A 22,310-nucleotide genomic window follows, 5' to 3' on the forward strand; every position below is an offset into this window, starting at 1 on the left:
GAATAGGGTGACCCTATCCGCATGCGCTTAGCGTTAGGGGAACGGGTTCACGTTTTCTGTCGATAGAATAGGGTCGCGGATGGTCGCTTTGCGTTGCTTGAAGGCAGCGCCATGACGGCGGGAAAGAGAAGCTTTCAGAACAAATAAGTTGATATATATGCTGCACTTTTTTTACTGTGTAAATAAAATGACGCGCAAACTGTTTCAGTTACCAATTACTAATTAGGAAAAGCGAAAAATGATGCAAATATTTTTTTAAAATGCGGACATGTTCAATCCGAGCCAAGGCTATTCACACAGGAAGAGTAGTAGTAGTAATGGTTTTTTTTTAATATTTTGCATTGAATATGGAAGGTAGAAAATTTTTTCTACCCCTGCATCTGCTATCGCTGCTGGAAGCACCTGAGCTGGGGCAGCGGAAATAAAGGATAGCAGGCAGTGTGTAGAAGGGAAAAGAAAGAGGGGAGGGGATAGTAGAAAGGACAGGGGGAGGAGTACACTGAAAATAAATATATTTACATATATACATGATAAATATAAATATATACAGGTCGTACGCGCGTGAAGGTCTGGTAAAAAATTGCAGGCCTGTTTGTGGAGATCAGTAGTTCAAACCTCCCGCGCTTTCTGACGTCAGTCGACGAGTACTCGCTAAGCCTAGCAGCTCTGTAAACACGGAAGCAATCTGAAAATTAGGCGTGTTTTATCGCTAAAATTTTGTTGTTCAGGCAACTTCAGCCAAAGCGAAAGCCTCGTGCGCCTTTAGTTTGATGTGAGCGTGAGCCACAGAGCAGCGGCAACGACGAATCGGTGATGAAGCGAGAGGGCCCGCTTCGGCGGGCGCCGCCATGTTGTCCCAACGTAAAGCGGCTTAGGGGCGCAAGGGGCGCACGCTATTTCGCCGATTTAGCGTTAGCGTCGCCCGCTCACCCAAACACCCAAGGGCCGATAGCGTTCTGCGCATGCGCAGTAGCATCCCGCTATTCCCCTATGACCCAAAGCGATAGGGTGACGCTATACTAAAACTCTCTGTTAGCAAGTTTAGAATTCCCTCAGTGTTTAGATCTGTCGTGTTTCAGACTTTACAAAAGCTAATACCGTAACGATCTTTGTAGTTGTTTTACGTGACGGGTTGTAAAAAATTATCTTGCAAAAACTGCTGGCCTGTTTAGGCTCAACCACCGACCACAAGGTATACCTTATAATAGTCTGCATTTTTTGACAAATAATCTGACATCGTAAATAGTTTGAATTCCTCGGAACCGGTGAAAAGCTGCAGTCGTGATGAGCGAAACAGCAGCGAGCAGCCGTGGAAACACCGTGGCCGTGGAGGATGGAGCAGCCGCGGTTTGACAGGCTGCGCCATCTAACCAGCTCCAAGACAACCAACGTCTTGGCGGCTCAGAGCGGGAGTGGCCTCGCAGTTCGCCAGATGGCGCAACCTCTCAAATTGGCTTCTCTGTTCGCCGAAATCGTCGAAACCATTGCAGCGCAAAGAGCTGCAGTGGTGGAGGCTGTCGTGCACGCGACGGGCACACGATATACTAAAGGGGCTGAATCTTCCCCCGCAGGCCCACCAGAAGAGTGGGAATTGCAGCGGAAGTCAGCAATAAAATGATTCCACTACTTCCGCACCGTGTCGAAATGTAGTGCCCTACGCAGAAGCGTCGTCGTGCTTCCTCGTCACCATCTAAATCTAGTTCTCCCCCAATGAAAGCTAAAAAAAGACCACCAAAACTTCTTCCTCATGTTGATATCCTCAAAGAGGTGGTTTCTGCCACTTACATTGGTCAATAACCATGACAGGTATTAAAGTGTTACAATGGAGTTGCCGCTCCGTACTCTCTCTTCCAGATCTAGAACTACTAACATAACCCTGATATCGTGCTTTTACAAGAAACGTGGTTATCAACTATTTTATTGATGAAAGATGCAGGGAAAGGGTACGTTTAAGATAATATTAGGCCAATTGCGCTAACTTCAAATTTAGTCGAATTAATAGAAAGAATAGTGCATATAGTCGTCTCACAAAACATGTTCAAGATGTTAACGGCCTTATCCCAGCACCGATTGGATTTCTGCGCACATGCCCTATATGGTCCGCGCATGTGGATCTAGAGAGCAGAGTCCGGCTCTCGATACGCAGAAGGGAACTTTCAGCTTTGGTGACTCTTGATGTAGCAAAGGCTTATGACAGTGTAGAACATATACTATTTTACTTAACAGACTTGCGCAGTTACATCCTCCAACCTATGTATGCGTCGATATCTAAATTTCTGAAGGACAGAAACTTTTACTGCACAGAGGGAACCCTAGCTGCAGTTGCCATCTTTTCGCAGGATTTGGCATGGAGCTATTCTGTCCGCACCCCAGAATATATTCCTATATTGTTTGCGGATTTTTTGGCCCTTGGAATGGCCCTGCACAAAATTCCATGTCATGTGTCACACGTTATCATCCTCGCTGATTGTTTGTCAGTTTTAGGCTCCATTGAAATTTCACAAAAAGATTTTTTGAGCCCTTTCCTGCGGTTTTTTGTCTCATATCCACTTTAAAGGAGGTCCGTTCTGTCTGGGCTCCTGGCCATGTAGATATTTATTCAAACGAGGTGGCAGATTACTTAGGTCAGCTCTTGACATCCCGTCTCGAATTTCAGTCTGCTGGCGATTTCCAGGTTTAAGCGGTTCTAACACATATCAGCCAGGTTACGCGATCCCTTACTAAATACCACTGATTACCAGCACTTAACATATAGTTGGAACGTCAGTTCGTGCAAAACCAGGCTGTGTGAGGTATAAATGACACGGTTGCGGTGCAGGATTCCCAGTTTAAATTTATATCTATGCAGATGTGTGTGGTCACCGACAAACCTATGTGACTCATGCGGGGACGTTGGAGATCTGTAGACCATTTCCTCCTCTACTAGCCAAAGTTCGCACTTCAGAGAAAGATTTACCTGGAGGACACTCTCTCCAGGTTAGGGCTTCCGTTACCTCTGCCAGTGTTATTATCATTCGGTGAGAGCGCCAAAGGATTTGCATTGGGTTCAATTTGTGGGATTCTCCATGATTACATAATTGCAACTGGTAGGTTGATCTGCTAACTCTTTTAAAATTCTCGGAGTTTTTTCTTTTTTTTCAACAAAATGTTCTTTGTTATTTAACTTTAGATATTCTTCTGTCGTTTGTCATCGATACATTTTTAAAAATTCACAATTGGCCTGCTATTTTGTCGTAATCGCCTATGGAAATTTCTTTGTTTATGTCACTACACTTTGACCAATCCCCCTATGTGGGTATGTGCCATGTCTTAAGAGGAAGAAGAAGAAGAAGGGTACCGCTGGGCTCGGGCCATGGCCACGACTTTCAAGCCGGTGACACACGTGATTTTCGACCTCGACGGAGTGATTTTGGGTGAGCCAGGATCTGAGAATCAGTATCAGTTTACGTTCGACTTTCCTGTCACTTCTCTCGGCAGCAAAGTCATACGTGCACTTTTAAACCGAGCCTAGGAAGGCGACGTTGCGAGGAACGGCCGGGTACGAATCTGCTTTGAGCGCCCTGAACTTCGGTTGAGGATTTCAAATGGGTTGAGCTAGTATCTGACGATGTCTTTCGTTGTTTTTCTGTCGTGGTTTCGTTTTACACAACTCCCATATCTTGTAATCCTCACGCCAGTACGCGAACACATAAGTAACCACTTGTGCGTGGTGCATCCAGAGGTTCGGCTGTGTGCATTGGTGTATGATTGCAATGTAGATCCCTCCAGTGGGCAATAATAAAAGCAGCACGCAGGAAAACTTGTACCCAGAAACTACGGAACGTGACGCCTGAAAACTTCGCGACTTTCACAAATCGATGTCATCAAAACTTTACCCCCCCCCCCCTTCTTTCTTTGTTTTAAGCAGGGTAACCATTATAAGCAGAATATTTATCCCGTTTGTTATGCTGTTATGAGAGCGCAGTTAAAGATGAATCTTGAGCCCACTACCCTACTTTGCTCAAGATGGCCCAAATTGTTGTTGTTGTTGCCTTAGTGATATGGCACATACCCACGACGGGGGATAACCAGGGCTCAGTAAGGAGAGCCAGAAGAAGAGGACTAACTAGTGCCAAACTAATGGTTTTGCTTTTGGTAATAAATCAGAATAATTAAAGAGGAAATTAGCCACTGTGCCGTACAACATCAAACATCGGCGTCATCATCATCAAGCAAGACGGATCAATCTTCTTGCACGTGCCGGCCAGCTACGATGTCACGCTATAGCATGAGCAAGACGCTTGACCACCAAGTCCGCAGTAGGTGGACGCCATTGATAGGAGTGCCTTCTTTGAGGAGTGTTTGCCACTGTGTTATTGAGTTAACCCGACAATCCGCTGTATGTCAATGCGCATGTTCTGATGGACTGAGCGGCGAGGTGCTCCCCCACCTGGCCATTCGGGGCCACTTGTGCATGTGCCATTGGCGGATGATGTTAGCGGAATACGATAGTGGTATGCGGTAACTATATGCTAAGCTCTTCTAATGAGATTTAGCACAGAGTTACCGCGTACAGCATCCATCAGGCACCACCGACGCACATGCAGATAAATCCATGCAACTTCGAGGGGCTGGGGCTATTTGCGCATGCGCTGCAGGCGACTGCAGGGGGTGGAATACGGCCACACAGTGTTAGAACACTCTTGTGCCAAGCTAGTAGCGGGGTACGGGTGACGTCACTTGTTGCTTGCAACTGGCTGAGTGGATCGCTTCCGACTCGCACCTCGCAGACACGGAGAAGCTGCACGAGGATGCGGTGCAGTCCATCGCCGACCGCTACGGCAAGAAGTACACGTGGGAGCTGAAGCTGCAGATCATGGGCACCACGGGCGGGGACTCTGCGCGCACCGTGATCCAGGCACTGGGGCTGCCGCTCAGTGTCGAAGACTACCTGGCCGACCTTGGACGCATCTACGCCGAGAAGTACCCGCACGTCGACCTCGTGCCCGGTGAGCCGCGTGACGAGCAAAATTGTTGTGTATCGTGGTGCTGCCGCTCCAATTGTGTATCACACTACTGCCGCTCCAAGAGCCGCTTCCTGTATAGTACCTTCTGTCTGGCCTGAGCATCGTATTTCGCTCAACACGTCATCCCCGCGTCTCCGCGGCTCTTCGGTCCTGGCACGTACCATATGCATGTACGAAGCTACACGCGGACACTGAACTCTCTGCACTCTCTCTCTCTATCCCGACTGTCTGCCCCGCTTGTACGCTTTCGCTCAATAAACAGTTTTGCCTCAGACTCCGACTGGAGAACACATCACTGGCGACGAGGACGGGATCGCCGTGATCCCTAGCGCGCAATTGCAGTCAATACTGACCGCCTCAGGCAAAGCTCCTGGATCCGCTCCAGCCCTGCACGTCCGTCGACATGGCAGCGCTTCTGCCTTCGGCCACGATCGGAGAATTCTCGCCCGCCGAGCCTTCCTCCTGGCCAGTCTACTTAGAACGCCTCGAGTTCTACTTTCAAGCCCACGACATCCAGTCCGATGAGAAGAAACGGGCTTTCCTCTGCAGCGTATGCGGCGTCGACGCGTATACTCTGCTGCGCTCGCTGTGCGCACCCAAGGCACCTTCGGAGGTTCCCTTCTCAGAAATCGTTTCCTTGCTCGACACCCACTTCATCGGAAAACCGTCCGTCACCATGGAACGATTCCGCTTCAACAAGCGAGACCAGCAACCTGGTGAATCGGTGCCGGAATATTTCGCCGCTCTTCGACTGTTAGCTCGCCACTGCGAGTTCGGGGATTGGCTGGATCGACTTCTTTGCGACCGCCTAGTCTGTGGCTTGCGTGAAGAGCCTATCCAAAGACGTCTCCTGGCTGAACCGGACCTCAAGCTGTCGAAGGCCATCCTACTGGCACGTGCTGCGGAAGAAGCAGCAGCCAAGACAGAAGAGGTTCGCCGCTCAAGGGTCCCCTCAGAAACGCATCAATTGCAACGGAACCCCAAGCGCCCGGACGGCAAGCCCGCCCATCCTCCGAGTCATCAATGTTGGCGTTGCACCGGCGAGCATGACGCTCGTACTTGCTCCTATCATTCCGCCATCTGTCGCTACTGCGGCAACAAAGGACACCTGGAGAAGGCCCGCAGGAAGAAGGCAGCAAAAGAAAAAACTTCCAAGCCTGGTCAACACCGAAAGGAGTTTTCTCGCATCGTGGACGCAACCATCAAATTTTGCAATCAGCTGATCCAGCTCAAGACGTAAACTCTACGGCTTCAGTCAGCTTTCACCGGGAAATTCAAGACCGCAAGTCTACGAGTGGTGCCAACACCATCACTTCTCCGGCAGTCTGCGTGGACGTCCTGATAAACAGTAGGCCTCTAACCATGGAGGTTGACTCCGGGGCCGCCTGCACCATCATCAGCGAGAGGACCATGGAGAAACTTCGGCTGTCAAGGCAAGAGCTAAGGCCATCCTCTCTACAGCTGCGCTCCTATACAAGGGAAAGCTTGGAGATTCTGGGATCATTGGAAGTTGCCGTCTCATACAGAACGAAGAGCACTCGCCTTCAACTTCTCGTTGTCCGAGGAAATGGCACCAGCCTGTTGGGGAGAGACTGGTTTTCTGCGTTGGGAATATCGCTCTGCGGAATAAACCACGCATCTCAATTCGAAGTTCCGCTAACCTTGCTGAACGCCGTCTCTGAATACCCAGAAGTCTTCGCTGAAGGACTAGGGAAGAGCAAAGGACCATCGGTTCGTATAGAGCTCAAGGCTGAAATCGCTCCCATCTTCAGGAAAGCACGTCAAGTTCCGGTGGCTCTACTGCCCAAGGTACGTTCTTGTACAGGAAGGCGTCTACCAGCCCGTGCGATCCTCCCGATGGGCGACACCGGTAGTCTGCGTCGTTAAGAAGAACGGCAAGATCAGGCTGTGTGGTGATTACAAAAGCACCGTTAACCAAGCAATCAAGATGGAAACATATCCTCTTCCAACCATCGATCAGCTTTTTTCAAACCTTGCGGGGTGCACTGTATTCTCACAACTAGACCTCAATCAAGCCTACCAGCAGCTTGCCGTGGGCAGTGACACAGCCGATCTGCTAACAGTCAATACGCACCGGGGACTGTTCAAAGTTACTCGCCTGCCGTTCGGAGTGTCGTCCGCCGTAGCCATATTTCAGCGCTACATGGAAGAGCTCCTCTCAGGGACTACCTGGGGTCCACGTGTACCTGGACGATATTATAGTGGGAGGTCAAGATGCCTACGAGCACAACAAACACCTGCGAGATGTGCTGAAACGCATAAGTGACGACAACATTCGTCTGAGCCGAGAGAAATGCACCTTCGGCATGCCGGAAGTAACCTTCCTTGGATACCGCATTGACGCTGCCGGTATTCATCCGACCGAAGAAAAGGTCGAAGCCCTTAAAGAAGCTCCCAGTCCAAGGAACAAGCAGCAACTTCAGTCTTTTCTCGGACTGCTAAACTTCTACAACAGATTCTTGCACGGTGCAGCTCACGCCCTCGAGCCTCTATACCGTCTGCTAGCGAAGGATCAGACGTGGAGATGGCACAAAGAAGAAGCCGACGCTTTCAAGCACGCCAAGGAACTTATACAGACATCCGATGTCTTAGTCCACTACGACGTGCACAAGCCGCTCACGCTTGCCTGCGACGCGTCTGCCTACGGCATAGGATTTGTCCTTAGTCACGAAGGCTCTACCGGACAAGAATCTCCAATTGCATTCGGTTCCCGTACTTTGAGCTCGACCGAAAGGAACTACTCTCAGACAGACCGAGAAGCTCTGGCTGTCGTTTCCGGTGTCAAGAAGTTCCACCAATATCTGTATGGCAGACACTTCAAGGTCTATACTGACCACAAGCCGTTGCTGGGTCTGCTGCATCACAGTCGTCCAATACCTAGCGTACTTTCACCGAGGATGCTTCGATGGAATTTACTCCTCGCACAGTACGACTATGAGCTGATCTACCGACCGGGACGTCAAATGGGCAATGCTGATTCACTCAGCCGCCTGCCGCTGCCCTCCACAAATGCCGAAAGTCCTGTTATGACAGATGTCCTGCTGCTAGAAAACCCCCCAGAAGCCTTTGCAGATGCATCCAAGATTTCTCAGCTGACAAGGAAGGACCGTGTGTTGTCGCGAGTACTCAAGTGGATTCGTACCGGATGGCCAGCAAAGGTAGAGGACCAGTTCCAACCTTACTTCGTGCGCCGCGACGAACTCTCCGCTTATCGTGATTGCATTCTGTGGGGCTCCCGAGTCGTGATTCCACCGCAACTCCGCATGGAAGTGCTTGAGCTACTTCACTCATCACACCCAGGAATCGTTCGCATGAAGGGACTCGCGCGAGGTTACGTCTGGTGGCCGAAACTCGACAGCGATGTGGAGAACACCGTCCGTGCGTGTAAGACCTGCCAAGAATCCAGGAATGCTCCACCCCGCGCTGCAGTCCATCCCTGGGAACAGACTACGAGACCGTGGTCTAGGCTGCACGTGGACTTCGCTGGACCAGTCCAAGGCAAGATATTTCTGATCGTCGTGGACTCGTTCTCAAAATGGCTAGAGGTCGTTGTGGTGAGGACAACTTCAGATGCACTTGTTGTCCGAGAACTCAGACGGCTGTTCGCCACACACGGACTTCCCGACGTCGTCGTATCTGACAACGGTTCTGCATTCACATCAGCTGAATTCCGGCAGTTCCTCGCCAGGAACAACGTTCGTCAAGCTTTAGTCGCACCCTACCATCCGTCTTCTAACGGACAGGCCGAACGCTTCGTTCAGGAAACGAAGAAAGCTCTTAAACGACTGAAAGGGGGCGACATCGAACTTCAGCTCAGTCGTTTCCTGTTCCAGCAGCACTTGCTGCCCTGCACGACTACAGGAAGAAGCCCGGCGGAGCTACTGTTCTCACGTCAGCTAAAGTCCGCCCTAGATTACTTGCACCCTGATTCCCAGGAAGGCAACTCGCAACGCGACCAGTTGTCGCGGAAGCTCCGCGCTGCACCAACCCGCAAGTTTGAGCCTGGTGACTCAGTCTTTGCTAGGAATTTTTCGCCACATGGGTCTCGGTGGCTTCCCGCGATCATCTGCTCCTGCAAAGGACCTGTGTCCTATGAAGTCGAACTCCTGGACGGTACGTCCTGGCGTAGGCACGTCGAGCACCTTAGAAAGAGGGACTATAACCTACCCGATCTTCCTCACCGTGCACCTGAACTCGAAATGCCTGAGCCGCATTCAGAGTCAGAAAACCAGGACGAACAACCCGCTAGCACTTCGGCCGAGCCAGACGCCGACTCACCAGAACCCGGGCACAGCCGCTCCAACTCAGAGAACGCGGATACCTCCGACAGAATTCCTCCGGCGACCGGCACCGTTCCTCGACGCTCCGCCCGAGAGAGGAAGTTTCCTTCTCACCTCCGAGACTACTACGTCTAAGGGGGGAGGAGTGTTGTGTATCGTGGTGCTGCCGCTCCAATTGTGTATCACACTACTGCCGCTCCAAGAGCCGCTTCCTGTATAGTACCTTCTGTCTGGCCTGAGCATCGTATTTCGCTCAACACGTCATCCCCGCGTCTCCGCGGCTCTTCGGTCCTGGCACGTACCATATGCATGTACGAAGCTACACGCGGACACTGAACTCTCTGCACTCTCTCTCTCTATCCCGACTGTCTGCCCCGCTTGTACGCTTTCGCTCAATAAACAGTTTTGCCTCAGACTCCGACTGGAGAACACATCAAAAATTCAACCTTCTTCTTGTAAGAGAGCGGGCACTGTTTACAGCAGCAAGCAGTGACGCTTTTTATTTACATTTACCTAACACCAAGCTATGCGATGATGGCGTAGAGGTAAGGCATCCGCCTCGCGTGCAAGAGGACCGGGGGTGCCAACCCCGATGCCAGGCAATTCTCAACCAGATTAAAAAGAGAAACTCCGTGAGTGGACAAAACTGCATAACCAGACCCGGGGTGCGGTGTGATCTCGATGACAAGAACCGACAACGCACTCCCTCACCAGAGCAGGATTTGGCCACCTTGATGTAGTAATTCACAATATTCACAAGTCCACAATATTCTATGAATGAACAGGACAGGGTTGATTGGAAAGACATGGGAGAGGCCTTTGCGCTGCAGTGGGCCGTAGTCGGGCCGATGATGATGATGACGAATACCAAGCACGTCACTGACGGGCTGTGTCTGGAGCTGTTGTACATCGGGGATGTTTTGCGGGCTAGGTGGCGTCGTTGAGCACGTCAGTAATGTGACTGACGTACCGTTTGAAACTGAGTCGGTTGCTGTATGAGTCGGATAGGATCAGATGAGCACATGGCAGGCAGACGGAAGACACGACACAAGATTGCGCTGGCGTCTTTTATGTGTGCATGCCCATGTGTTCAGCTGATTCCACCAGTATTGTGTACCATCCACCCTTGTGCTAGGCCCTTTTATGTGTCTGTGTATGTATTCAACTGATCCCGTCGAAGAACCCACTGACGTCCACACAACGGGATCACACGGATACCTCCTGACCAGTAGGAATAAAGCAGTACCGTGGCAGGTTTGTGCACAGGATGAGCGCTGAGACCCGTGGTGTTCAGGTGGGCACCCTTGAAGGCAGCTCGCGGGACTCGCTCCCATTTGAGACAGAAATTGGGTGGGAGATTGCAGAGGGCGGACAACTGTGAGGTTGGATCTTGAGGCAGTGCGAAAGCTCAGCAAAGTGGAGTGTTGGAAGTCGGTGATTCATAATTTGCAGGTTGGCTTAGCGCGAGACAAACTCTTGCCCTCGTTTGTCTCACGCTAAGCCGACCTGTAAATCCCGAAAGATCAGCTTTGATGCCGCGAGCCATAGTGGGCAATGTCAAGCTTGAGTCGTTTGTGTCGGCCCTTATTGAAGAGGGTAAATTTCAAGAATGAATGCACTTTTCTATGGACGTCGTGGAGTAGTGCATCGGCTGTCAAAAATGCTGTGAAGAGCCGTAGTAGGAGGGATGACTGGAAGGTAAATCGACAAGCATGCCACCACGACAGAAGCCTTGCGTTGCATATGACGCGAGTCCCACAGCTGCGAAAAATCTCCGTGCGTGCACGCTACCTACATGGCGGGCTCACCCTAATTACGTACGAACTTTGTAATTTCAGTTTGCGCAGCTGCAGCGAGGACACAAAACAACAAATAACCTTGTCGTAGCTCTTTGTAAGCCCGTAGTTTCTCATGAATTAGGTTTTGGGCTATGCTATCAGTTCTTCATTGTTTGGGAACCACTCGTAAATAACACGCGCTAACCCGTGATGAAAGCCAACTGAGGGACGAGAAAGATGTAAATTAGGCCATTTTTCTAAGGTTGTTATCTGAGGAGAAGCATTTGCATGCTCCGATCAATCTCTTTATCACCTTTGAAAGTTTTTCGAGGTTACGCATGAAATCCTTTAGAGCCCCTAGCTCATGCCCCACTTGCTCTGTAGAAAAATGAATATAGTTAAGCTTAAGTTTCGCGGGGCCTTACCTCTGGTGCTCAACCCTTCGGTCTTACTTTGACGATGATGAAACACAGCTTTACTGGCATACGTAGATTTTCATTCCGATGATTTTAGCGCGACATTACCGCCATGAGTTGGAGATGAAGTTCCTCAGTGAAGTTAGTTGACTATATTCTAGCCTTGTACGTACTACTGCAGCTGAGGAAACAATCCTGATCTTCGCTTAATATACACTAAGACTAACTTGCATTGAAAGCTTCGTTCCTGAACATTTCAAAGTTTAATTTATAAACAGTATTCCAAATAGCATGCCTATTCCCTGTGTGAAGTTAACAATCGTGCAGTTTTTGTCTATACATGTAGAATGGACGGGAAACGAGGCCCCGACAAACACAACCAAGATTTATAGTTAAGAGGTTCTTTTAAGAAGTTCTGGCTCTTGGGCTCTAAATTGCGCAATAAGTGACAAAAATGAAGTGTGTTACATTCAGATTTTAGTAATGCCTCATTTCCTAAATGCACGTCACCTTTTCATTTAGTCCCCGCCAGCGGCGATGGGCACCTCCAATAAAGGCACTAGTAGCTGACGCTGCAGTAGAACACAAGCAACTGCTGACAACACCAACCGCTCAGTTAACGTCACAGTTCTGACATCACGCCGTCGGCTAGATTTCTGTTAGTTTGTTTGGTTTATGGGGTTTAACGTCCCAAAGCGACTCAGGCTATGAGAGAGTTTGTTAAACTGAAGTAAGGTTGCCACAGCTGAGCTTGCTGAAAGCCCAACACCGTTAGTACTAGGGCTAGTAGTAAAGCTTACTCTCTAAGTCTTGGAAAGGGTTAAAATTTCTGCAGAGGTTGGTATTATTTTTGTGGTTGACTCGTTGCCACATCTCGCAGTCATTCAAACAGCACCGTTACTCCCTTTAGAGTACAACTGCAAAGGGAGCCAAAGGTATTCTTCCCATGTACTGACCAATCGTCGCGAATGCTAAGTGGTGCATTTAGTTCCATTTCACTTGTGGAGTGAAGTGCAGAGCTGCAGCCATCGTCCACAAGACTGCCTATGACAGAGCGCGATGTTGGGTCTGCCCATGTGCAGGCGTGGACCGCCTCGTGCGCCACCTGCACGCTAGCGGCGTCCCCATGGCCATAGCCACCAGCTCGAAGCGCGTCTCCTTCACGGTGAAGACGGCACGGCACAAGGAGCTGCTGGCCCTCTTCCACCACGTGGTCTGCTCGGGCGAGAACCCCGAGGTGAAGAGGGGGAAGCCGCACCCGGACATCTTCCTCGTCGCAGCGTCCAAGTTCGACGGCAATCCGCCACCGGAGAAGGCGCGTATAGATACCTCAACCATCCGCACTTCGCACCGTTAAATTTTTGCTTGCATTTTTGCCCTAGCATTAGAGTTGTCGCCATACCAAAACCCCGCCGATGTCCAACCTTACAAAAACAGCCGATTGATCGAGAGTGGTCACGTGACCTTGTGACGTCATCAAAACCAGCCCACTGTGGCAGGTGGCAATCTGGCCCTCAGGTTGTGAGCAACGTGCCCACTGTGACAGGTGTCAGTGAAATTAATTTGTCAAGAGAGGTCACGCGACATTGTGACGTCGTCACAGCCTGCCCGGGTTGAGAGCTAGACAGCAATCTAGGTGGAGAATCGAGAGCAAAAATGAGAAAAAAATGTGTTATAAGCAAATGTGGGCACAGTCACAGCATGGCGGATGCCTGCTACTGCGGCTAGCGGTCCGAATATGGCGGTTTATGGACTGACAAGTGCAAAGATCAAGTGGGAAGTATCACAAGCTGTGAAATTGTAGCTGTTCTAGAACTAGCCAGGGTCGGTACTCGTAAAACACACGTGGTGTGACATTCAGCAGATATGAGCTTTAGCTGCTGTATTGCTACACGATGAGCCAGAAGCGACATATTTAGTACTTCAGACATGGAGCCGCCGCGGTGGCTCAGTGGTTATGGTGCTCGGCTGCTGACCCGAAAGACGCGGGTTAGATCCCGGCCGCGGCGATCGAATTTCGGTGGAGGAGAAATTCTAGAGTCCGTGTACTGAGCGATGTCAGTGTACTACGTTAAAGAACCCCAGGTGGTCGAAACTTCCGGAGCCCTCCACTACGCGTCCCTCATAGCCTGCGTCGCTTCAGGACGTTAAACTTCATAAAACCAAACCAAACTTCAGACATGGAATCAAACGTCAACCTCAGCTGCTTTTGAAGGAGAGGTGGCGCCATGGAGGTGAAATATGGAAGCGCCCAAGTGCTGGTATTATTGCTACTGCATTTAAGTTGCCGTCTTACCAAAACTACCAGGTTTCTTCTCAACGAAATCCCCTGATTGTTCGAGAAAGCCGTGACGTCATCAGCACAGCCAAATTTGAAAATCTGAATACTGTGTTCAACGATGTCCCATTGGATTATCATATGGCATAATACTAATATGGAAAAAAGGTGTAATGGCGGATGCTTTGCAAGAAAGAATAATGACAGCAAGTGCAAAGTGAGTCGCTGATATGGCACTTAATACATTAGAAAATGGTGCTTCTCAGTGTTTTCACTTGATTTCAAATTCTTCATGGTATACGTTAAAATAAAGACAGCTCTCACCTAGTTGCACCATAGCTTCATGAAAAATTTGATTGTCGTACTCGGTAGGAGCTCCTGATAACAGCAGGGGGCAGTTTTGCTCGCAGTCTGGAGGCTTAAGAGGGCACTATTGTGTTTAACACCTCACTCATCTTGATTGCAGGTGCTGGTGTTCGAGGACGCGCCCAAGGGTGTCACCGCTGGTCTCGCCGCTGGCATGCAGGTCGTCATGGTCCCCGACCCGCGCATGGACCAGGAGAACAGACGTCGTGCGACGCTGTGCATCGACTCCATGATGGACTTCAAGCCGGAGCTGTTTGGAATGCCGCCCTTCAAGGACTCCGCCGGAAAGAGCTAGCGCGCGCCATGTCCAGAACAGTTGTGCGGACAATCCCAAGGACTACGCTTTCCCGTATTTTCATTGAGAGCATTACCTCGTGCGTCTCGACGTTTACTCCAGGCGCGGCTTTCGAATACAAGTGTTCTTGGTAATACATTTATAATACGAGCCTTACTAACCTAAGCCTAAGTGCCATATGCTTTGTGTCACTGTTGTGGACAAAATTGCGGCCGCTGAAGTTGCAGACATTGATGTGATCACCGTGGTGAAATGGGTAGAAACAACTTGGTTGAAAAGCCCTGTATTATGATAATAATGACCAGTTAGTGAATTTCGGGACGAAGCTCTGTTTCTTAGCCATAGGAATTGCTGTGAAATTGCGTAAGGGGTGCGTATCTTACAAAGACAGTACGCAGTTCATCTTATCGGTTTCATTTTTTGGCGTTTGATTGATAAAATACGAAATTAATAATAAAGTTTCTGAATCGGAAATATGTTGACGTCGATGTTCACAGCTGCATAGTAAAATAGTATTTCATGCCATGGTTATTGCCCTGATATCGAGTAACCGCGTTTAGGCTACACGGTAAAAGTTAGAACGAGGTCTGACGATTATTTTCTACTGAGCGCACAGCGGGTATAGTTAATAGCTCTAAAAGAACACGGTTGTATTGGCCTATCAAGGCTTAGAAATGAGCCAGACACATCTGGATGGCACACTAACCGATGTGAGGGGTGTGAGAAAATTAGGCAAGCCTGTTATGTTACGTGAACTGAGCGATTATAGACGCGCAACTTTCTTTCCATTTGGGAAGTATTGTTGAAGAATAATTACGGCATTAAAGAATGCTTTCAATATCAATTTTTTTCTGGGCCACCCAAATCTTATTAAACTAAATCTCGATAGCGTAGGCGTCGCGGTAAGGCTTTGTCGGCGTAAGCCTATCGAATGGATGAATTCGATAGGCTCATTCGATAGGATGAATTCGATCGAATGGATGAATTCGATAGTTCATTACAGAATTTGTAGAAACTAACCATATACTTCACCAAAATCAGCATGCCTTCCGACGCGGACTTTCCACCGTTACACAGCTAGTGGAAATTATACACGACCTAGCTCAGGCTCTTAACAACCAGTCGCAAATTGATATGATCTATCTTGATTTGTCAAAAGCATTTGATCGGGTCTCCCACACAAAACTGCTTTTCAAACTTACCCACATTCTCGGAAACGGGCCGATCATACGCTGGATAAGCGATTACCTTAGCGATCGGATGCAATTTGTACAGCTTGGCAGCCATACTTTTGATACAATTAAAGTTATTTCCGGTGTGCCACAGGGTACCGTCTTAGCTCCACTTCTATTCTTACTATACATAAATGATCTAGCAAATGAAGTTCACGTTAAAATCCGACTATTTGCAGATGACTGCGTGCTCTACCAAGAAGTCAGAGATATTAATGACCAAATTAAGCTTAATAGTGCTCTGAAGAAAGTTGTACAATGGTGCGACACATGGAATATGTGTATTAATGCAGATAAAACAGTGTCAATGTGTGTTACGAAGAAAAAAAAGAAACTAGATTTTCCATACTCCCTAAACAGGACCACACCATCCCGTGTCACTTCACATCAATATCTTGGTGTTCTAATCTCCTCTGACCTTACCTGGACAGCGCATGTGCGAAAGGTAACTAACACGGCGATGCAGAAATTGTTCTTTATCAAGAGAGTTCTGAGACAAGCGACTACTGAAACCAAACGCCTTGCTTACGTCACACTTATCAGACCTACCTTAGAATATTCAAATATTATATGGTTCCCACACACAAAAGACAATATCTACTCACTGGAAATGGTCCAAAGAAAAGCTGCACGTCTTTTATTTAACCGCTACGGTCGTTTCGATTCAGCCACAGAGCTTTTACAGCGCGCTGGTCTTCATACACTGACAAGTAGAGCAAAACTGCAGCGTTTGAAATTTCTCTATCTTCTTCTTCACAACTCATTCCAACTAAATTTTTCAGACTTTCTAGATCTAAGACATACGCGCCAAACCAGACACATACACTCAAATATGATACAGGAATTTTCTTGCAATAACAACTCGTTCTGGTATTATTATTTTCCGATGTCCGTACGCGAATGGAACGCTTTGCAACCATGTATTACCGCGCAGCCAACATTGGAAAAATTTATTGCGCTCACTGAAAAGGCAGTTCTTTCTTATACGCACTGTTGACCCTGTTTCATCATGTATATTCGTATTCTATTTTTTCTCCTTTTTTTTCTCTTTTTTTCATCCCACTCTTGTAATGACCCCTGTGGGGTTGGCAGTATTCCAAATAAATAAATAAATAATAAGAACGTCTGATTTGAAACGGAGTGGTGGCTAGTGCAACCGTGCTTTGTATTTTACAGCGAAAAGCTATTCCTGTCCCAGGCGCACTCTAGCCCTGCCGTTACGCGCCGTATCAAGGCGCGAATATAGTCCGACCTAACGCAAGCGAGCGAGCGCGCGCGCGCGCGCACGCTGCGTTGCGTTGGTGAAAACAGCTCCGTATAGTTCGACGCACTGCAGCGGCCAACGCAACCGGCGGCTGCCAGCGTGCCCCGACGGGCCCGGCGCAGATTTGGCTCCTGCTCCAATTGCGCGCCGGCGCCGCCGACCGCGTCGACCCACAATGCATCGCGCGGAGAAAAATTGCGGATGCCAGCGCGAGCGGCGTGAGTGGCGCGAGCTGCCCAAACATCGAAACCGAGCCGGATATCGTTGTGGAACGCTTTATTGAAGCCATAAAACAACACCCCTGTGTATACGACACAAAACGACTCGATTTCAGAGACAACCAGCGAAAAGAGAACGCTTGGGAACAAATAAGGCGAAGCACCGGTCTCTCCACGGGTGAGTTGTTCCCGACTGCTGTGCTCGGCTTCACTTGTACCCTTCACAGCCGAAGCATTCCACTCGCCGCATGTATCGTAATGCGTGGCCGATTTTTTTTGTCCCTCGTTTTTAATGTAGTCGAAGAATGGCACAAGTTATGGAAGAAGCTCCGGGACCGCTTCACCCGGGAGCTAAAAGCGATCGAGCTCGCTACGCGGAGCGGCAGCGCCTACGTTGCGAAGCAGTCATGGCAGTTTGCCGAAGCAATGTCTTCCTACAAGAACTGTGGTCGTCCAAAAAAGTGAGTTCTTTTGCTTTGTTTTGGAATGTTTGTTTTCGCGGATCGAGGTACGTGGAGTTATGAGCGCGAAAAGTGTTCAATGCACGGCATGAATTGGGTGCTTGTTCACTGAGCCTCCTTCGTTTTACCTTCTGTATGGGGGCACACCTTGTTCATACTGAGCCTCCTTCGTTAATTCATGCTTTTTTACCGTGACGTTCCCCTTCTGCGAGAGAGGATTTAGTATTAGTTTTTTTTTTCATGTAACTGCCTATGAACTGCTGCGCTTTATCACGTTAGCATGGCTTTAGAAGAAGACCCTGGAGGAGCCTGTACAAAATTGCTCGTGTTTTTTTAAATGTTTCACGGCTTTTGTGTGGCTATGAAAATATTAAAATGAGATTAACTTTTTACCAGCTTCAAAATGTACAGCAATATCAAACATGCAATAAAAAGTTGGCGGGTGGTCAGACATCTGTAGCAAAAATTTCTCTAGATCTTTATGCTTCCGATTGTGCATTTGTGTTATGTGTTTTAGCGGTTGTGATCTCATGGGTTCGGGTGAGCTGCATTCTTAGAACTCGCGTGTATTTTGTTTTGGGCTAGTATGTGTGTTGGTTTTTGTCATTTTTTATGGCTTTACTGTTTGTGCTGAGGGAAGGCTGAGGGTTGGGAACGGTTAGTGGGCAGCCCCCTGCCTAGGATATAGGTCGGAGATGTAGCTCCTGCTTTTGGAAGGTAGAAGATTTGCTCACCAAAACTTCCCGGCAACATCAGCATTTTCGCTCTGTGAAACTAGCACTAATGTGGATAATTGGAGCACTTGGTTCAGCATTTTACTTACATTTTACTGGAGCACTACTCACAGGCATGAATAAGAAGGCATGATAAATGCATGGGCCTTGAATTTCAACTGAATTTCAAACATCAGTGTAAGTCAGAGCTCGTGTCCTTTTCTTTTTCTTCATCCGTGTGCGTAACGCTCTTACACTCGACAAGGCACAGGTGCTCTGTTAGCAGTAAAGTAAAAAAAAAAAGTGAAACGACAAGACTGAACTTACTGGAGTAAACCCTGTTTGTTTCAGGACTACCTGCAGCGTGGGCTTAAGGGCCCTGCCAGGAGGCGATGACATCCCCTCAACAGCAGAAGAAATTTTCAACAGTATGCAAGGTGATGATTCTGCAGCACCATCACCCACCGCCAATGTTGATGAAGAGCTGGAGCCCGCAGCAGCTAGTCTTGGTCAGCCTGCCAGGCAGGAAGACTCCACAGTGAGGGAGCCACCCTCGAAACGGTCCAAAAAAGCGTCCAGTTGCGATCACTTCGAGCAGCAGCTCCTTTCCCAGCTGGCCGAGAACACCGAAAATGAGACTTTCGCGCAATCAGTTGGCATGAGCCTTGACAGGAGGCCAAAGAGAATCGCCTCTCGCTTGAAGGTTAGAATAATGGAGCTAATAGCTGAATATGACGAGTCTGAGGCTGAATTTTAAGATATACTTTTTGAGGTGTAGGTGACAGCAAATATATCATCTGCACTATGTTTCTTTTGATAACTTAGAGGGCATTGCCATTTCATTTTTTTGCATTGCCTGCCATGCAGTGCAGTTTCCTAACATCGTTCTGTTCGTGTTCCTATTGTTTCAGTATACTACAAAGCTGTGATATATCTGTTGTTAGACTGTTGAATGGTTTCATTGCAAGTATTGTAAGCTTCAATGTGGTTAACAGTCTCGTACCTCTTTCACCACTTCATTGTTTCACAATTCAAGCTGTGTGCATTGTCATGGTAATTCGTCTTTCAACTTGAACAAGTGATTTTTCATCATTTACAAGCGATTTCATGATTATAACTTGCACCATTGCTAATTTATTGCTAATTTATACATGAAGCATGTTGAGCAATAGTTGTACACCACCTTTGTCTGTTCAAACAAAATATTTCACATGAAAACAACAAACATGCAAACAAAACAAACTTAGCGTGGTGTGCTTGCATGTGCTTGCACAAAAGCAGAAGTACAAAATGTTTCGTGTATTTTTTTACATCCGCGGGATATGTTCAATTACAATCCACTCGAAAGTCCTTTACGAAGTGGTCACCAGATATCAAAATAAAGTTTTATACATTTTAGCTGGCGTCGGATGTTCTTGTTTTGCCCGAAAAATGGAGTCAACAGCTTCACGCTAGCCGTCAACACCGCCTTACAACTTTCAGTTGCCATGGTAAACAACCACTTGGGGACATGACGTACTCTGTTATGGCATCCCGGATTTGCATAGCATCTGAAGCTGAGCGGGTGCCGCTGGCGGTACTCTGAGGATTTACATTTGCTACGGTCTGCGTCCACCCGCCTTCCTGGACATTTTCGCCAGTGACGCGGTCGCCGTAATCATGTGGGCAATATTCCTTGTCAGCCAGGAGAAAGTTGTTCAGGCAAACCGCTGCACCTACCATGGCTGTGAGCAACTCAACGTCGCCACTCACTGTCCCGAGGAAGCAGCGCCAACGGGAAACCAATATTCCGAAAGCGTTCTCCACGCAACGGCGCGCCCTTGACAGCCTATAGTTAAATACTCGTTTTGTCTCGTTAAGCTGTCTTCCGTGGTAAGGGCGCATTAAATAGGGCTGCAGGGGAAATGCTGCATCGCCCACAATGCACAGTGGCCACCCGTTATGACCTGAAGGCAAGCTGAGGGTATTGTTCTCGAAGCTCTTTCTGATTGGGCTTTCTCGAAAGAAAGAGCCATCAGAAAGTCTGCCCTGAGCACCAATATCCACTAGCAGAAAGCGATAATTTGCATCTGCCACTGCCAACATCAGCAATGAGTAGAAACCCTTATAATTGTAAAACTCTGAACCACTGTCAGTAGGGCAAGTAATTGCGAAGTGCTTCCCATCTATGCACCCTACACAATTGGGAAAGTTCCACTTCGTGGCGAACTCCTGTCTGATGAACTCCCATTCGTTGGAAGTCGGCTGTCTGAGCACAAGTGGGGAAAGGCAGTGCCAGATGGCAGGCAGGGTCTCTTTCAGAATGCCAGAGACTGTCGATACATGCACACGATAGCTTACAGCGACGTCCATCATAGAGCCGCCTGTGGCCAGAAACCTGTGAAGAGTAGAAGTAGCAAATTAATTGTGTTGCAGCGCCATCTTTTGTTAAAAGAAGTTTCTTTCTGTATTTAATTATCGTGTTATTAGGCGCAACTAGGTTGAAGAGGATTGTTAATTACAATCAGAGTCGCGCGGGGAGGGGGGATGATTAACGTAGCTATATAAAGGTATGTTCAAGGGTCGAGTCATGTCTGACGTGTCGAAAGAAATCAGTGGGAATAACGGAAGGCAATTAATCAATAGAACACAACTGTGAAATGGGGACAAAAAATATATTTGGCGAGAGAATTCCATGCTCGCACAGTGAATGGACGTTTGAAAACCAGCGCAAAAAGTGGGCAAACGATATAGAATTGTTTTTCCTGCTACTACACTGAATAAGAACAAGAACGAAAGAAAGAAGAGTTTCTAAGCTCATCAGGCGGCTATACGGCCAGTTTCAGCTTTGAGTCAAGGTAACATCCCGTATGACAAGCGGATGTCAGAGAGTGTGTAATTAAGGGTGGCTAAAGTGGGGGATATTTACCGTAAAGTGACTTCCAGCCTTTCTACTGGGCTGATTGCATTCTTGTGGTTCGGTGAATGGACGATGCGGTCGCGGACAAGGCTCAAAAGTGTATCAAATGAGGCCTTGGTCATCCCACAAAGAAAGTCGTTTTACATGATTTTCAAGGATGCACTAAGTGTGTTTAAAACACCCCCGAACATCGTGACAAGTTACTGTGCAGCTAAATATTTGTGGATAGTAATAAAACGAGCCGAGCAGTCACAGTGAGTTAAAAAAAAGCGCTACAAAGCTACACACGAGTGAAACAGTCATTTCGTGTGAAGTGTGCTTACCTGAAGTACTTGAGATGGTACTCTGGGTCTGTTTGCCGTAGTTCTTGCACAAGCTGGTGGTACTCGCCTGTGGTTTTCCGCTGTGCGAAAATCTTTCGCACATACATTGAGCGCCTGCGCTTTCGCCGCAAGCGGTGGACTAGTAACACGAGAGCAAGTTTCTGTCGCGCGGATAACACCCTAGCCATATTTCATATAGTAGCCGCAATGGCGTGAATGGAGCGAAACGGATGAGGCGACGCAGAAAGAGGCGCGAACGGAATTCAAACTACCCGCCGGTCGACGATCGGCGCGCGAGTCGGCGGTCGTTCTGCGCATGCTCCGAAGGGGCGCGCGGCGTCTGGACGCATTCAAGTATAGACCAGATAGAGTGACCTAGAATATTGGGTAGTGTGCTCACAGGCTTGCTCGGGGTGACCCCGCCGGTGTCGACAAGGCGCGGTGGCGCGTGGTGGCGCTGCACTCGTCTTCACGGGTGAAAACGAGTGGCGCATTCGGCTGGCGTCGCAGTAGCCGTGGTAGCCGCACCGACAAATTGAATTATTATCGCAACATTCGCGTAGGTGTCATCAAAATGGCTAAGCAGATCTTGAATGGAAGTTAATTTCTGGCATGTGCACATGTTTATTTATTTCTCAAAGATCCACAAGGGACATTCCATGAAAGGTTACATGAGGAACTTTTTTCAGTATACGCTTGGCACGCAGGGATGATCCCGTATTGTCACTCGATCGTGCCTGCAATGTTTCCTTGTAGTTAT

General features: G+C 48.4%; 2 protein-coding genes and 1 pseudogene across 2 annotated transcripts; all 3 read left to right on the plus strand.

The window, feature by feature from the left end:
• Positions 1 to 5,409: 5,409 nt before the first annotated feature.
• On the plus strand, positions 5,410 to 6,246 carry LOC149347078 (uncharacterized). Its single transcript, XM_089541480.1, has one exon. It carries the CDS (start codon positions 5,410 to 5,412, stop codon positions 6,244 to 6,246), a length of 837 nt encoding a protein of 278 aa, XP_089397606.1.
• A 6,342-nt stretch (positions 6,247 to 12,588) lies between these two features.
• On the plus strand, positions 12,589 to 14,440 carry LOC149347079 (pseudouridine-5'-phosphatase-like). Its single transcript, XM_089541481.1, has 2 exons — positions 12,589 to 12,816; positions 14,246 to 14,440. Exons 1-2 carry the CDS (start codon positions 12,628 to 12,630, stop codon positions 14,438 to 14,440), a joined length of 384 nt encoding a protein of 127 aa, XP_089397607.1. The 5' UTR covers positions 12,589 to 12,627.
• Positions 14,441 to 17,580: 3,140 nt separating this feature from the next.
• Positions 17,581 to 19,348, plus strand: LOC149347080 (uncharacterized; annotated as a pseudogene).
• Positions 19,349 to 22,310: the final 2,962 nt, after the last annotated feature.

The sequence above is a fragment of the Amblyomma mixtum genome, chromosome 4 (assembly GCF_055824585.1).
Source record: "Amblyomma mixtum isolate Tamu chromosome 4, ASM5582458v1, whole genome shotgun sequence".
Lineage (NCBI taxonomy): Eukaryota > Metazoa > Arthropoda > Arachnida > Ixodida > Ixodidae > Amblyomma > Amblyomma mixtum.